General features: G+C 36.1%; 1 protein-coding gene across 4 annotated transcripts in view; it reads right to left on the bottom strand.

Moving 5' to 3' along the window:
* The window catches only part of Nfatc3 (nuclear factor of activated T cells 3), a 101,183-nt gene that overhangs the window by 19,567 nt on the left and 63,881 nt on the right, over positions 1-17,735 (bottom strand). For 3 of the 4 annotated variants that reach the window (XM_046434688.2, XM_046434689.2, XM_046434690.2), the window contains exons 5-9: positions 16,143-16,315; positions 15,051-15,191; positions 12,699-12,754; positions 11,850-11,976; positions 4,232-5,239 (exon numbers count right to left, since the gene is read on the bottom strand). In XM_046434688.2, coding sequence (XP_046290644.1) covers positions 4,232-5,239; positions 11,850-11,976; positions 12,699-12,754; positions 15,051-15,191; positions 16,143-16,315 — 1,505 coding nt within the window. The remainder of the gene's footprint in view (positions 1-4,231; positions 5,240-11,849; positions 11,977-12,698; positions 12,755-15,050; positions 15,192-16,142; positions 16,316-17,735) is intronic. The other variant, XM_058575846.1, reaches the window with a different exon arrangement.

The raw sequence follows: 17,735 nt of genomic DNA, 5'->3' as shown, positions 1-17,735 counted from the left end.
TCCAGTACCCAGAAGTAGATTAACTATAATAACTTCATTCATGATACTCTCTCCCTATTAGCTGTGCATGGCATATTTTATTTAAATATAATTATTTATATAAATATGTAAACACTAGTGAAACTACTATCTAACAGGTGCACCAAAATGCTGACATAATTACCTCTCTGTTCCTCCCTCACACAAGCTTCCTGCTTCCCCCATTAAGTAACCATTTAGATCATGGGTTTATCATTTCCTTGCTTTAAAAAAAAAAAAAATCTACTTAAAAGCAGGTTTTTCTATTTGTCACTTACACACAGAACTGAAACAGCTAAGGTCATATCTAGAGACCCCATTTACTGTCAAATTTGCAGTTGCCCTACATGTCAGGATCAGCATGTTGCTACACAGAACCCACAAGTGGCAGTGTCAGTTTTCACCACAGCCAGCAGGTCAGGCTATATTTAACATGCAACCTCTTCTCTGATAAAAAGCTGCAGCTGCAGCTCTGTTAGTCTGTGAACAAAGGAGGACAAATGGGATTCGAGAAAGGACTCTAATGGAAAGTTGTAATAGGACTCAGTTAGCTCAATCACAAATTAAATGGGCCTACATTTAATGGTCTAAGACTGTCTAGTTTTACAATAGTGTAATCTTTAAAACATAACCATGACAATTTCTACATTATAAAATACGTGGTTAAATCTTTGGTCCCAAAAGTAGGGTAAATACATCATAATGCAGAGAAGTTTATGAAAAAATTACAGTTCTAAGCATACCAATTATAGCATGAATAGAAACTCATTGATAATCTGATGCTATAGAACACACTTTTCAAGGTCAGACAATGATATATGAAGGGAGCTAAGGAAAAAAAAAATAAAGGCAAGTATCAAAATTAGTTTTGAATAATGCCTTGAATGAGTATAGACTACAGCCTTCCAAGGGGACTGACTGAAAGAGAACTGCTGGGTTAAAGTCCAGCTGTTATTACCCCTAAGGTATGCTCCCTGAAGCAGGAACCATACGTCTATTAAACACAAATGCTTCTGGAACTCTTTTAAGCTTGGAAAGTTGTTTTGAGGGGTCAAAACCACCTCAATGAAACTGAATGAGAATAACTGTAAAGTTTAGTCTTTGATTCAAACAAAGGGGGGTGAGTTTGAAAATAATTATAACTCACAATTTAAATTAACAGCACAATGAAGCTAAGAAAATCCCATGATCTCAAGACATAATGTTAGTCTTCTGAAGAAGTAAGGTGATGATCCTAACCTATACTGAACTGATTAGAGTATGTTCCCTCTGGATATCGCATTGTGAAAATAAACTTAAACATCAGTGAAGAGAAGGATTCAATTAATTCTGCATGATTCCAGAGGCATCAGAGTCCACATAAAACTAGAAGAATAGTAGAACTTCAGAGGCTTTGAGACGTTCCAAAGGAACCCAAAGGAATATAATATCACAAAGAACACTAAAGTGCTCCTCTGGTAGAAGAGGATGAAATAGAGAACATTTAAAACTTCATCTAATACTGAGAATTACATTAAAGATGGTCCTAGCCCCTCTCACAAAACAAGCATCTATGGAGAAAATGACATTTATGTTTTTTGTCTGTTCATTTGCTTTGTGATTCTAGTGATCAAATCCAGGGTCATGCCAAGGCAAGTGCTCTACCACTGAGCTTCACTCACCAGTATGAAAATGGCATTTTCTTTCACTTATTCTGTATGTTCCATACTCACTCTAACACCTCAACCCATAGGCTAATTATAAACATGATTGCTGAACTCCTAGAATCAGGAGACCTGGGTGTTAAATCTTTACTCTCTGCCATTAACTCAAGTATATAACACTGTGTACCTTAGGCTCTGTGTAAGACTCATTCTTCATCATCTATCAAGTGTTATTAGAATATTTCCAGATGCACTCATATCTTCTCTTCTAAATGTCACTGATTTTATAATAAAATCAGGATGCTGGCCAAATCAGTACGCTGAGGTAGGAGGATCGCAATTTTGAAGCCTGCCCTGGCAACTTAGCAAGGGGCTGGGAACATAGCTCAGTGGTAGGGTACTAGGCTAGCATATGTAAGACTATGGTTTCAATTCCCAACACTGAAAAAAAAAAAAAAAAAAAAGTGTGTGTATGCGCATGCACACATACTCACAAACATAGACATATAGCAAATAATCCAAGGTGCACAGAATACATTTAGTTTTTTCTAATTAGTGCTTGACATGACTGAGTTTGTATCAAATCCTCTGATGGGTGGCAATGAGAGAATTCAATAGCCAGTCCCTGTCCTCTGTGAAGCTACAATCTGAAAACTTTCTTGATCACGTCCCCTATATAATGAATGAAGCAAAAATAAAATTGCTTTTATATAATGCCCTCAGACCCCATCTCTCCAGATGTTCTATTTTTGCAATACATCTTCATATATTCAAAAGGTGAAATCAATTTTCATAAAACCTTTTCTAGAAATTTTAATTTTTTGTGCCCCTCTTTTCATATCACTCAATCTGTAATAAATAGGTTCTAGGCTTTGGTCTCTTTTTAGAAGGAAAAGTATCTTCGTTTGTTTTATTAAAAAAAAAAAAAAAGAATTGAAATACCATTAGAAACCTGCTCAATAAATCTCATATCTTCAGTTAAAACACAAATGAGTGATGAGGATAAGATCTTACCCAAGGTTTAGGGGTGAAAAGCACTATGAAAAATAAGTTTAAAACTGCCTAAAGAAAGTATAGATAACATTTAAAAAGCCTGTGTATATATGGAAAAGCCTTTATTTCAAATTTGTTTAGCATAAAAGTGGTAGTATCTTCTGTGTATATCTCCAGGCTTCATAAGTAAGCAGTGACATTTACGCCAGTTGTGCAGACACAGCACAGCAAGATGTTTAATACCAGATCCTGCAAGTGTGACATATCAGATGCAGCTGTCAACATGTGTTCATGCAGTGAAATTTTGCACACATAGTCCTAAGAATGTCCCTAACTATCCAGATATTTTTTAAAAATTCAGAAACCTGCTTTAGCACCACAAGAAATAGACCAAAAAAAAAAAAAAAAACCTGAATCAAAGTCTCAGCTCTGACGCTTACTAGTGGTGTGACCTTTGGAATTTCACTATTTACCTCAGAAGTAGAGGAATGGTAAGGTCGGGGTTAGATAATGAATAGGAAATTGCTATGCTAGTTTTTGGTGTGGTTCTCTTATCTAGGGATGTTCCAACATTCATGCCTTGAAAACCATTCTCTATTGTACCATTCATTCCCTAGTCACAGAATCATGCTTTCCCAGACATACTTCCATTTCTAAGGTAGCTTTAACTGAATACATATACAAAATTTCATTTTATGTAAATAGCAAAGCCAAGAATAAGCTATAAAATTATGACCTGAAAATTCTATCTTTGGGAAACTCTGATTATTGAAATGATTAATTATCCTATAGTTCTCTAACTGAATGATTTCACAAAATCAGAAATTTGTATACCAAATACATTAATAAAAATAAAATTTAGAAGGGCAGCTTGGCGGGCATTGGGGGCGGAACCCATTAAAGACGCTACTCCTAAAAAAATAAATAAATAAATAAATTTATTTCCATGCCAACAGTCGGTAGTAGCAACAGCAAACCAAACATCACCATTCCCTGACTCGGCAAGCTATCATGACCACAGGGGAGCAGGAAGGACACTTGTATGAGTCTCTGCAAGGACAGGAATTCTACCTGAGTATATTCCTAGTATTCTCTGAATCTAGTTCCATTTCTTGCAATAGACGGTATTATTCAGCAATGTTCACTGAATTAATGCTCCTGAATTCCATTCTCTAGCTACTGTGATTTTATTATATTTTCAAAGGATGCCCTAATTCATCAATAAATACTAGTGGTATATCAATTCAAAGTATAGATTTTCCTACTGATGGTCAAAGTTATATATTAATATGTATTTCTAGTAATAGCAATTTACTTATTTACGCCAATAAATAATTCACAGTAACTATTTCATGACTCTTGGAGAAGTTTCTGAATTTTCATTCCTTTAAGAACACACAGATGAGGACTGAGGATATAGCTCAGTGGTGGAATGCCTGCCTAGCATGTGTGAAATCCTGGGTTCAATCCCCAGTAACTCCACCTCACCCCACATTCACACACATACATACACATGCGCGCATGTGAGCACACAAACACATACAAAAAAAAAAAAAATCCCATATAGATGGACTTACCATCATCTAAAGTGATGTCTTGTAGACCAATGGTTGAAAAGTTAGGTTCCTGATCTTCAGGTTCATGCTTAATGCTCACAGTTGTCCCATCAGGTGGAAATGATGCTGGATCGCACAAACTGTGACATATTATTGATGAAGGTGCAGAAAGAACTCCCTGACCTGTACTTTGTGCTTGAGTTGAGTGCTGTCCAGAATGTATTCTGGTGGCTGGAGATGGTGATGAGGCAGTTCCTGAGCTAGGAGATTGATAAGGCATAGACTGCAGCTGAGGGGACGGTGGCCCAGAAAGTGGTGAACTAGCCAAGGAACAAGAGGCTGCTGGGGAAGCTGTTGTAGCAGACCCTGAACGTGAAGGACCATATGTTATATGCTGCAACTGAGGGGAAGGCTGACTAATAACTTGGTCAGCCACCGGAGAAGAAACAGGTCTTTGTCCTATATTTGAACAATGGTATCCCATTGATTGCAGATGAGGCGAGGTTTGCACAGAATGAGGTGTATGTGCTAAGATATGCCCTGTTGAGCCTGCATTTGAAGAATGAAATAGTATGGATGATAGCGGTTGACAGCCAAGATTTACTAAATTAGGAAGAGCTGCATCCTGCTGATACAAAACTGGATCAAATTCTTGACTAGAGGCAGCATTAACAGGAAGACAAGTTGGTCCATTATACACAACATTAGTTTGCATAGACTGATAGGAAGACCCCACAGGAGATGTTGGTGTAACTTGAAAAGGCTGGTGCACAACTGAAGAAGGTAGCATATGCTGCTCTTTACCTGCTCCCTCCTCTCTACAATGCAACTGTGGTAGATGGGATGAGGTTACCATAGAGGCATATGCTTGCTGAATGGGACAAACCAAGCCTCTCTGTGCTGACAGTAAAAAGTCACGTGGGTTCCCTGGATCTGAGGAAGGCCTCTGGGTCTGGCCAGGATGAGGCACAGGCAAAGGTGGAACTGAAGACAAATCAATCTCTTCTCTGTGTTCTTGCTTCATCAAAACTGAAAAGAAAATGATCAAAACTATGTTATTATGCAATACATAAAATAATTATGGCAGACCTTCATTTTAAGTTATATAAATGTAATATGTATCCAAGCGGGGAATGGCAAACTCAAATACCTTCAGAGAAGGGCATTTTATGTAAAACACTGAGTGTATATATACATATACAAATGTTTGTATATGTATGGATATCTCTAAGAAGATGCACAAGAAACCATTAAGTGTTATATTCACTACTGGGAAAGGACAGAAAGACAGAAGCAGGAAGGAGATTTACTTTTTACCATATACTTTTTATGCCTTTTAATGTTTTTCACTTTGTATATATTACCTATCCAAAAATAAATGAAGAAAAAATTAAACCCTATGGCTTAATAAAGCACTGAATTTGGAATCCTTGATCTGAAACCTATCACTATATCTGAAAAGGGCTCAATATCCAGAATATATGCAGAACCCCAAAACTCAACAGAATTAGACTAGAGATTTATTTTGTTCTTTTTTTCTCGGGGTGGGGGTGGGGTTATCCCAGGGGTTGAATTCAGTTTTAACCACTGAGCCACATCCCCAGCCCTACTCATATTTTATTTAGAGCTGTAGTGGGGGCGGGGGGGGGGGGAACAACACTGAGTTGCTTATTGCCTGGCTTTTGCTAAGGCTGGTTTTGAACTAGCGATCCTCCTGCCTCAGCCTCCCAAGCCACTGGGATTATAGGCGTGCACCACTGTACCTGGCTAGATCTGAATATGATCATCTAAATTGAGACATATAGGTATATGTGTTATGTGTATGTGTGTGCATGCACACACTTGCACATGCCAGCTCTTTAATCTAGGATTGCTATTAACAAGATCAAACCTAGAAATGCCATCTGGTGAGAGCTTTCCAGAGAATGAGCCAAAAGGAGAGGAAAAAAAGCAGTGTTAAAACAAAAAAGAGAAAGCCTGAGCCTGAGACAACACTGTTTCAGCTGAACCATGCTTAAAAAGCCAGTCTTCTGGTTAACCTAATTACATGGGCCAGTAAGTTCTCTTTAAGACAGTCTAAATTGGATTTCTATCCCGTGCAACTGAAAGATGCTAACTTACTTCAAGACAACCTTTACGAGATTATTTCCTTACCTTATAGGATGAGTATAATGAAAAGGAGATTAAAGACACCAAGGTCTTACAGCAGGTTAAGTGGCATTAAAAATATCTGAACCAGATTTTTCTGCCTCCAAAGTCCATACCTTTTATGTAGTACACTGTATTATAAAGATTTCGATTTACCATTCCATCAAGCAAGCAGAGGCTATGAATACCAACCATTATTATTTATCACATCAAGCAGTATATCCATGATTTAGGATGAATCTTCCTGATGAAAAGATCTCTCATAGTAGGAATTAATGATTTTATTTTGTTTAATGAGCATATAAAATCAGCTTCCAAATTAACTACCAGTAAACTGATTTTAATATTTCCCTTAACAAGTACTGTTTATCTAGTTTTCTAAAAATTACCCGCTTCAAGTCTCCTATTGAAGAGACATGAAAAGGACAAAGCCAGTCACAGCTACTTAGTGACACTCTGTTTTAAATAATAAAAAGGGCTGAGGGTGTAGCTCAGTGATACTAAACCCCTGGATATGATCAACAGTACCACCAAAATAATAATGATATTTTTAAAAAATAAAAGTAATTATTATTTCATTGCTCTTTTCGGGTTATAATTCTAGCTAACATAATTAAAATTTTCACGATCGTCACAAAATAAAAGAACTTCATTTAATGTCAGAAGAAGATAAGAGACCTAAATCAAGGTCAAACCTCATGTGACTATCTATAAAACTCCTGCCCAATACAAGTCTCTTCACACAATCATGGTCTCAATCTGAGGATTGAAAAGTTTGTTTCTATTCAAAGTCATTTAGTTAGTTCAGGAATTTGATGTTCAATTTAGAGTCTTTTGTTTAGGCTAAAAATTGGTTAGCTGATAGTACATCTCACTGAAAAAGAGAGAAATGAATGCTTGTTTAGAGGAGTATTTGAATTCTGCATTTTATGCTGACATCCTAACAATAATATAATGCGCTCATGATTGACCTGCAGTAAGCTCTAAATCTGGCAAAGCTAACCCCATCACTAACAATGAGACAAGAACACCAAGGACAGAGAGAAATGTTATGAGCAATCTTGTTGCTTCTGAGCACCACTGTTCAGGCCTCTATCCTGTTTCTGATTCTTGCTCAGGAGTTTCAAGTTCACCATATCTACTGGTTCCTGACTTTTCTTAAGTTCTCACCTATTGACTTTTATTCTGACCTTGGAAGAATTAGAACTGTGTCCCTAAACCAGTAGAATTTTTTTTGTTGTTGTTGTTTTTTCCTCCACTACAGCTCCTACTGTGGTCTCAGAAAAGTTACAATGAATCCTATAACCAGAATTATATTTCTACTTAAGGAGAGAGACTATTAAGAAAGCCTACTCTTGGGCTGGGGATGTGGCTCAAGCGGTAGCGCACCTGCCTGTCATGCGTGCGGCCCGGGTTCCATCCTCAACACCACATACAAACAAAGATGTTGTGTCCACCGAAAACTAGAAAATAAATATTAAAAAATTCTCTCTCTCTTTAAAAAAAGAAAATGTATGTACAAGAAACTTGTCTTATACCATTGTTAGAGGGTTGATGTATAATGCCACTAAATAGTTTAAAAAAAAAAAAAGAAAGCCTACTCTTATCCCTTAATTCTGAGGGCAGAAGTAGATCCCTTGGTTACATGAATAGTTGCTTACTGTGACTACAAAGCAGACAAAGCAGGGTGCAGTGGCACACACCTGTAATCCCAGAGGCTCAGGAGGCTGAGGCAGGAAGATCACTAATTTACAGTCAACCTCAGCAACAGTGACGCACTAATCAACTTAGTAAGACCCTATCTCTAAATAAATAAAATACAAAATAGAGCTGGGGATATGGCTCAGTGGTCGAGTGCCCCTGAGTTCAATCCCCAGTATGGGGTTGGAGCGGGGCCATACAAAGGGACTGAAAACTACAGTATAACATCTACTTTTTTTTCCCTACATGATTCAAATCTTATTCTTATGCTTTTAACCAACATCTGCATACTTAAATTGAGAGATTTGCTCTGCTAAATTGAATGTTAGTTCTGCTCTGCCAAATCAATTATTATTCTTTTTGTCTATAAGGGGCTGACACTCCAACATGACCAAACCATGGAAGTCCTCACCACTGGCCCATCCATGGTCATTTATTCTTGGTTGGATAAAAGATAGTTAAAGGTACTGCTGTTTTGGATTTGGAATATCTCCCAAAAGCTCACATGTTGAAGGCCTGGTCTCCCCAATACACTGTTCAGAGTGAGGGCTTTTGGGAAGTGACTGGATTGTGAGGGATCTGATTTCATAAGTGGGTTAATGATCTGAAGGCATTATTAGAGTCTAATAGAAAGAATGGGTCCTCAGAAGTGTGCCCTTGAGGATTATATCTTGTCCTAACCCCCTTCCCCCAACACCTTGAGCTTTTCTTTACCACACACATACACCATGATGTTATTTTACCTTGCTTCAAGGCTAAAGCAATGGAGCCAAACATAGTGGGAAGCATCTGAAACCATGAGTCAAAATACAGTTTTCTTCCTTTAAGTTGTTTATGCAGGTATTTTGGTCACAGAAACAAAAACTAACACAGGAAGCTTAACAATATTTAGAATGAGTTGAATTTTGGAAACAAATTATCTCTATCTTTTGTGTTATATATACTCATTCTCAAATTTAGAGTATCAATGCATGCAGGCATTCAAGAAAAACATTAACTCGTCTAGTGGTTTTCAAACCACTGGCAGCCTAACACATCCCTTCAAGTAGTGGATGTGGCAGTGAATGCAACATTCAGATACAGGAAGCTTTACATTTTGTCTTTCATCGCAAAGAGTGCAGTTTAGTTAGCTTTTATTCTTTTTAATAATATTGGGTTTTACATAAAGCTTTATATGAGAAATGGAGCAACTTAAACAATTGAAAACCATTTGAAATTAATTTACTTACATTCAGTGAGTACTATCTGGGGTAGAGCTAATACCTGATCTCCTGACTCTACAGCATGCTTTCTCTTGCAATCAGAACCACCACAATCCAAAAGACAGGCTATCCAATCAACTGCTTAGAATACAGAATATCCTTTCCCAGAGACAATGTTACACATGAGAGTTGGACTCCAACGCTACCCTGCAAGGCCCCATTATTCCAAAACTAGAGCTCAGATCATACCTCTAGTGCAAGTAACTTCTATTGGGCCTCAGGGGAAGGTATGTTGCTTCAATAGCTTCCTGGAAATCAAAGTGGAAAGGGGACTCCCACATAGGAAGCTCCAAAGTTAGAGACTGAGCAGAATTCAAATTAGCTAGTATTTATTTACCTACCTACTAAGTCCTACTTGTCCCACTAGACATAAGTCCTATGCAAAAAAGGACTGACAGGTTTTGCCACCTAGCAGGTTTTACCACCCAAATACTTACTCAATTAGTGAATGAACAAAATTGCTAACCAAAATCTTTAGCTTTCAAAGATTTGTATTCTATCTTTCAATTATCTGAAATATTACTATTATTTTTTTAATAATATTTATTTTTTAGTTTTCAGTGGACACAACATCTTTATTTGTATGTGGTGCTGAGGATCGAACCCAGCGCCACGCACATGCCAGGCGAGCGCGCTACCACTTGAGCCACATCCCCAGCCCTATCTGAAATATTATATTCAAGTAATATACTAACATTATCAAGTAATAATGATTTTGGATTTGGGAATATAAGTAGCCCTTATAGACAATAAATGAAATATAACCAGGCCATTAAAAACATGCATGATAAATGAAAAACCAGCACCTTCTCAAAAATAACTGTTCTTCTCACTTACTATAAACTAAAAGTTTCTCCAAGAATAAGTTATGGATAATTTACTATGATTTCTTTGTTTTCTGTTGTTACTGTTCACTTTTTGAAACAGTCTACTATCTATTTTATCACCACAATTTTTTAAATTATCATATGCCCTGGTGACTAGCACAGTTCCTAGTATAGAAAAGACCAATAAATATTTATTCTCCAAGTATGCAACCATCAGCATGTATTACTGCATATATTTTTGTGTCATAATAAAAAACTGGAAAGTTACAACACTTGAACTGCTACAAAAAGAGGTATCAAAATCTCTTTGTTAGTGTGTGAAATCAAAAAATCTGGTATCAACATTACAGCCCCCAAAGCCCATAGTATGACACAGCTGATGTTTGTCAAATGAAAATCCAAGAGATTTTTCTTTTTCTGTGCATGGCAGACAAGCACTCTACCTCTGATCAACATCCCCAGCCCTGAAATTTTTCATTATGATTAAAATAAAAACATCATCTGATATGCACATTCTAACACACAACAAGGGGGGAAGAATGGAAGTACTTTGGATTAGACAAAGGAGAATGAAGGAAGATAGGGGAATGGGAATAGGAAAAACAGTAGAATGAATTGGACATTACTTTCCTATGTTCATATATGAATATATGACCAGTATAACTCCACATCATTTATAACCATAAGAATGGGAACTTATACTCCATTTATGTATAATATGTCAAAATACATTCTACTCTTATAATATATAACTAAAAAGAACAAATAAAACCATTTAAAAAAATAAAAAAGATGAAGGCATTATGAAATGGGCACACTGTCTTTCTGTGTGCTATGGCTACAAAGGGAATTCATGACCCAAAGTTCCACTAAGTTATCTAGGCTGGCCTCAAGTTTGTGATTGCCCTGCCTCAGTCTCCCAAGTCAAAGGTATTTAGGGTTGGTGACTTTTTTTGGGGGGGTGAGGTGTGTGGGGTAACCAGGGACTGAATCCAGGGGCGCTTAACCACTAAGCCACATCACCAGTCTTTTTTTTATTTTTTAATTTTGAGACAGAACCTCATTAAGTTGCTGAGACTGGCTTTGAGCTTGTGATCCTCCTGCCTCAGGCTCTAAAGCTGCCACACCCAGCTAGGGTTGATGATTTTTGACAATTTCTAAAAAAACTTGCTAGGATTGTGGCTCAGTGGTAGAGCGCTCAAGCACTCCCCTAGCATGGGCGAGACCGGGTTCGATCCTCAGCACCACATAAAAATAAAGGCATTGTGTTGTGTCTGTCTATACCTAAAAAATAAATATAAAATAAATAAATAAATAAATAAACTTCAAACTTACATTTCATCTTTTGATTTTTTTTTAAAATAATAAATCACTACAAGTTAACTATCAGCACATCTCATATTTAAAGTCAAAGAAGAGCTGGGGTTGTGGCTCAGGGGTAGAGTGCTTGCCTAGCACATGAGAGGCACTGGGTTTGATCCTTAGCATGACATAAAAATAATAAACGAGTAAAATAAAGGTATTGTGTCCATCTACAACTAAAAAACAAAATTTAAAGTCAATATAAATTCAGGTATATGTTGATATTTTTATTGATTATGATCAAAGTACTTTGAATATTCTAATATAGTATCCATTGAGCAAATTTTTATTCAATATGAAAGCAAGCTTATAATAAACCATCACAAAAACTCCTCATACCTGGTGTATAAGTAAAACGTTGAGACTGGCTTTTTTTCCTCTTGCCATTGCAAAGATAAAAGTGCACCTGCACTGCAGCTGTAACTGCTGGGTTATGATACGGAGGAACTTCAAGGACAATGTGAGCCTAAGAAGCATGAAAAGAAAGATTGTGTTACACTCAGAACTAAAAACGTAATGCACCTGCTAAATTCAGAGTAATTTATGAGTCTTAAATACAAGGTTCTACCATCAGACAAAATTATACACGTCAATCAGTCATATAAGTAATCTGGAGATTTACTACATGGATACTTCAGTTTTGATAAAGACAAACCCTTTAATCATTAAAGGAGAAACTCCTACCCCGCCATTTTAAAAAAATTCTTTTACTTTATTTTTTTTTAACATTTTGTTGTTTTGGTTGTAGTCGGACACAATACCTTTATTTTATTTTTTTGTGGTGCTGAGGATCGAACCCAGCGCCCTGCAGGTGCCAGGCAAGCGCTCTACCACTGAGCCACAACCCCAGGTCGCTATTTATTTATTTGAGATGAGGACTTGTCATGGTGCCCAGGCTATCTCAAATTCGTGAGCTAAGGTGATTCTCCTGCCTCTGCCTCCCACATAGGTGGAACCACAAACATTTACCACCATAACAGGCTGAGAAACTGCTTTTTAATCATCCAACAACTTTTTAATCATCCACGATAACAGGCTGAGAAACTGCTTTTTAATCATCCAACTTCTAGTAGAATAAAAACAATGCATCGCATACTATGCAGTGACATAACTTATTCTATCAAATATTAAAGGTTATTTTATGTACACAAAGATTGAATTTATATACACAAAGATTGAATTTCTTACCCCTTGACATTTTTCCCTGATTATTTTCCCTTCTACCTCCCACTGAGGTCGTCCATCTGTTGAAAGAAACAATTTCAGTTAAAAGCAATTTAAGTCAGAAAGTATACTAACAAAATTTTATGTATGTAGTATCACAAATTTATGGCATTCACTCATATACCTCAAATGATGGAAAGGAAATTCATTCCCTTACCAGATAACCCACTCCATCTTTGGAAAATAATGGCTGTTCTGTCACAGATAGTGGGAAAAGATGTGGTACACTTCCCTAACTCACTTCAATATTTAGATTATATAAATGAAAAACTAACCCAGCAGAAAAAAATGGGCAATGACAAGAATAGGTATTGCACAAAAAGTCAACATGAATTGTCAATAAAACTCTTAATAGACATCAGGAAATTTCATACCAAAGTTCAGAATACCATTTTACTACATTAAAAAAAATTTAATTCACCAGGTGATAAGGACCAGAACATTCATAACAACACTGAAAGCTACTGCTGGCAGTGCTAAAACAAGAACACAGTTCAAATACCCACTAAGAAAAGGGATAATAAACTTTAATATATTCAACAGTAAAAACTATATATTAGTGAATGTGAAAAAATTCTAGTTACATTGATGGATGTAGATCAATCTTATTGTTGACCTCTGAAATAAACATTTCCCAGAAAAATATATGTACTATTATGGAATCCCAAAATAGGGAAATAAAATAAAACTGTAGAGGAAAAAGCAAGCATCAATTCAGGCAAAGGATCCACTCAGACAGTCTGGCAAGAACCCTCCAACAGCAATTTATATATTATATATAAATATATATTTGGTACCAGGGATTGAACACAGGGGTGCTTAACTACTGAGCCACATCCCCAGCCCTTCTTTATATTTTATTAGAGACAGGGTCTTCCTGAGTTGCTTAGGGCCTCACTAAGTTGCTGCGTCTGGCTTCGAATACACGATCCTCCTGCCTCAGCCTCCCAAGTCACTAGAATTACAGGCATTCACCATTGAGCCCAGCTGCAAGTTGTATGTCTTAAATGGGGCGATAGGTATAAACTATTTGTTTATATTATTTTTAAGAGTGGTAATTTGTAATTATTGTTAAAGATGAGGGGAGACCAAATGATGGAAAAGTGTTTTAAATATTCTTAAGGGATAAAAATAAACTCCCCAATAAACACAGGGTTCTTCTACTTTTTCAAAAGTTGATATAACCCATAATCTATAAATATAATTCACATCTTATAAATTTCTTTTTTCTCTTTCTTTCTGTGTGCATGTGCATGCATGAGTGCTTGTGTGTGTGTGTGTAAGAGAGGGGGGGGAGAGAGAGAGAAACTGGGGAGGGAAGGAGGGAGAGAAAAAAAGAGAGAGATAATGGGGATGAAACCCACAGGTGCACCACTGAATTAAATCCTCAGCCCCTTTTATTCTTTGAGACCGGATTTTGATACATTGCACAAGCTGACCTTGAACTTGGCAAGGCTGGTCATGAAATGCCATTCCTCCTGCCTCAGTCTCCCAAGTCACTGAGATTACAGGTGTGTGCCAGCCCTCCAGGCTAATTTCATCCTTTCAAAGTATACAAATCAGCCAGGTGCAGTAGGGTTGGCCTGTAATCCCAGTGGCTCAGGAGGCTGAGACAGGAGGATGGTGAGTTTAAAGCCAGCCTGAGCAAAAGCGAGGTAATAAGCAACTCAGTGAGACCCTGTCTCTAATTTCAGAAGATTTTTTTTTTCTTGCCCCCCAAAGAAACCCTGCAGATATCAGTTGTCACTCAAATTGACAACCCTCTCCAACTATGAACAACCATTAACTTAGTTTTGGTGTCCATAGATTATTTATTGTGGAAATTTTGTATAAATGGAACTATACAGTATATGGTCTTTTGTGTGAGCTTCTTTCAAGTACCATATCACGACTTCAAGGTTCATCCATTCCGAATCATGGGTTAATTTTTATTAATTCATTAATTTTTATCGTTGAATGGATATGCCACATTCTGATTATGCATTTGCCAACTGTTGAGTATTTGAGGTGTTGTCTGGGTTGTTTCTAATTTTTGGTTATTATGAATAATGTTGCTAAAAACATCTGTAACTTAAATTTTTTTTGTTTTAAATTCTTTGAATGTGTACCTAAGAGCAGAAATGTCAAGGAAAAGACATGCTTAAAGATAATTCCACATTTATATGGAAATTGAATAAATGTTTGGTTTATAATAAAATCTAGTATATAAATGATGCCTGTAGAGTCAGAGAAATTATTTTGTGATTAATGTTAATTAAATATCTAAATTTATTTCATCCTTTTGCCCCTTACAGTCAATCAATTTATATTATTTACCTTGTCCTTTTTCAAGAAAAATTATTTTAGATTCTGGAAGAAAATTAGATCCAGTCACAATCATTTCATGGCCTCCATTTACAGAACAACTGTTGATACTGTATTTCTCAATATGAGGAAGTTCTTGAGCAGACCGCTGGGCTGTTTTTTTTTTTTTTTAACAGTTGAGGAAAAAAACCAAAATATTAGTCTAAAGATTTCACATAAATGAGACAAGCTCAAGCTACAAAATAAAATTAAAAGTAAATTTAGGGATTAATTCATTAGGCTTTCACAGTGAAAGAACATGGCTGGTTTAAAAAACAAGGAAGGATATATTAAAATGTTATATCTTTAAATTATTTTCTTAGACTACTTAATATCTTCAACTTCACCTTTATTCCCATACATTTATCTCATCTTTTCTTTTTCCAACTAAATTTTTAATATATTTCTTCCATACAATCATCTGTTAAAATTTACAAATCTAATTCCCAAAAGCATATTAGTACAAAAATGTATAACTGTATTACATACAACTAACAGAAGACAAATCTAAAAAACCTACTAGAGGACAACACCAAATAATTCTTCTATCAAGAGAATACTTAGATGATCATTGCAACATCAGGTGTACATGTATTTTGTATAGTTTTCTAAATAACCAATTAATTGAAACACATGAAGTACACATTTCAATCATGAATTTTTAGAAGTGTATACATGTTACTTTAGTGACAGTACTTTTTTTTTTTTTTTAACCTTTACAGGTACATGAAACATAATCTAATTTTTCTCAGTCATTATTTAAACATACTTTTTTTTCCTTACCGTGGATTCAACTAATGGGTGCTTAACCACTGAGCCACACCCCCAGCCCTTTTTATTTTTTGAGACAAAGTTCATTAAGTTGCTTAGGAATTCACTAAGTTGCTGAGGTTGGCTTTAAACTTGCAATCCTCCTGCTTCAGCCTCTCAAATTACTGGGATTTCAGGCATGTGCCACCACACACACTTTCAGTTTATACTTTTAATGTACACATTACATTAAAAGCAAAATAGAAAATAAACTATTTTCAATAACATCTTAAAACATATCACAATCTCACTTACAGCATTCAACAGGTATAGAAGCTATCTGCAGAGAAAGGACTTTTCCATTGGGCTGTGGGATGTGTACGCGAAACACAAGTCGTACTCTAGTATTCTTTCTGCCAATATCAGTTTCTCCTTTTCGAAGCTCTATATCTGAATTTCGAAGTTTCAAAATACCTGCACAGTCAATACTAGGGAGAAAAATACAAAAATTTTATTTGCTTACTGATAAGGAGTGTTTCTAAACAACTAAATTACACAGATGTGTACTGTCAATTTGTCAGGGCAGAAATATCTATGCAGAATCACGTCAAAAAACAAAGATATATGTATGACTATCTTAAAATTCTAACAAATCACAAAAAAACCCCACAAACCCATAGAAATATTCATTTACAACAATGAAAATAAGTATTAAATTCTGTTTAAAATTATAACTGTCTTTATTTTATACCACAGTATAACTTTGCCACATCCGTACTTATCCAATTTTAAAAACAGAAAGGAGTTATGAGAAGGTAAGGCAATGAACACTGGCATCCTATGTTGAAGTACCTTGTAGGATGGCTCTGTGATTTACAGTTTATTCTTATATGTACAAGAGATTTAATCATGAAATAACCAAGTTTGGGGATAACTAGGTAAAACTGGGGGAGTATTTACTAATCTTCCTACCTTTATTGCCTTTAGAGAACAGTAAATCCATTTAATACATACCTAAGACTCACTTATACATAAATTATTTTGAACAATGGTCTTATCTATCACTTAGAATTTTATATTTCCCACTGTCTAAAACTACAACGATTGAATATAATATAGTTACATTCAATACGTTGCTTGGATACTAGCTTATCCCAGTTAGTAGCTTACCTAGTATTAAGTTACTGGGCAAAACAGGATCATCTGGCATTAGCTTCTTTGTTATCTATTCCCCATGGAAAAAGCTTCTTAGGTTTGGGTAACTTCCCAGTTGCCCCTCAATCCTTTTTCTTAATACTGGCAAATGAACCCACTACCACTGGCTACATCCCCAGTACTTTTTATTTTTTATTTTGAGACAGGGTCTAATTACATTGCCCAGGCTAGCCTCCAACTTGCCCTAGCTTCCTGCCTCAGCCTCCTAAGTAGCTGGGATTACAGATGTGTATCATCACATCTGGCTTTACTCAATGCTTTCTACAATATGTACAATATTGTCATAAGCCTCTGATCCTATATAATTCCTGCTCCCCAATCTATCAGTGGAGAATAGACAGAATAGCCAGAGATGCTTCAGGTGTGCATGTGCAGGATGGGGCAAGAGAGCTATTTGCTTGTTATTAGTCAAAGTGGTGTTCCTGCAGCTTTGTCTCTACTCTGATTTTTTCACACTATTTGGGATTTGAACCTTTCCCAATTTCCTAAGACTATTTCACAGAAACTCATGTACTTTTTTTTCCCCCTTTAACTGATTGGTTTGTATGTTATTTATAGAAAGGATATAAGGCATTTTATAATGTAAATAAGGCCAAGAAAAGAAAAACAAAAAATTTTGAAGTATAAGGAACAGGAAATAAATACTCCCCAAACTGTAATAAATTACTACAATTATGATAACTGAGCTTAACC

Source organism: Marmota monax, unplaced genomic scaffold, assembly GCF_021218885.2.
Source record: "Marmota monax isolate L192 unplaced genomic scaffold, Marmota_monax_Labrador192_F-V1.1 WCK01_AAM20220418_F8-fsc00024, whole genome shotgun sequence".
NCBI lineage: Eukaryota > Metazoa > Chordata > Mammalia > Rodentia > Sciuridae > Marmota > Marmota monax.
The sequence above is the reverse complement of the archived record's forward strand: the minus strand, read 5'-3'. Positions and strand labels throughout refer to the sequence as shown.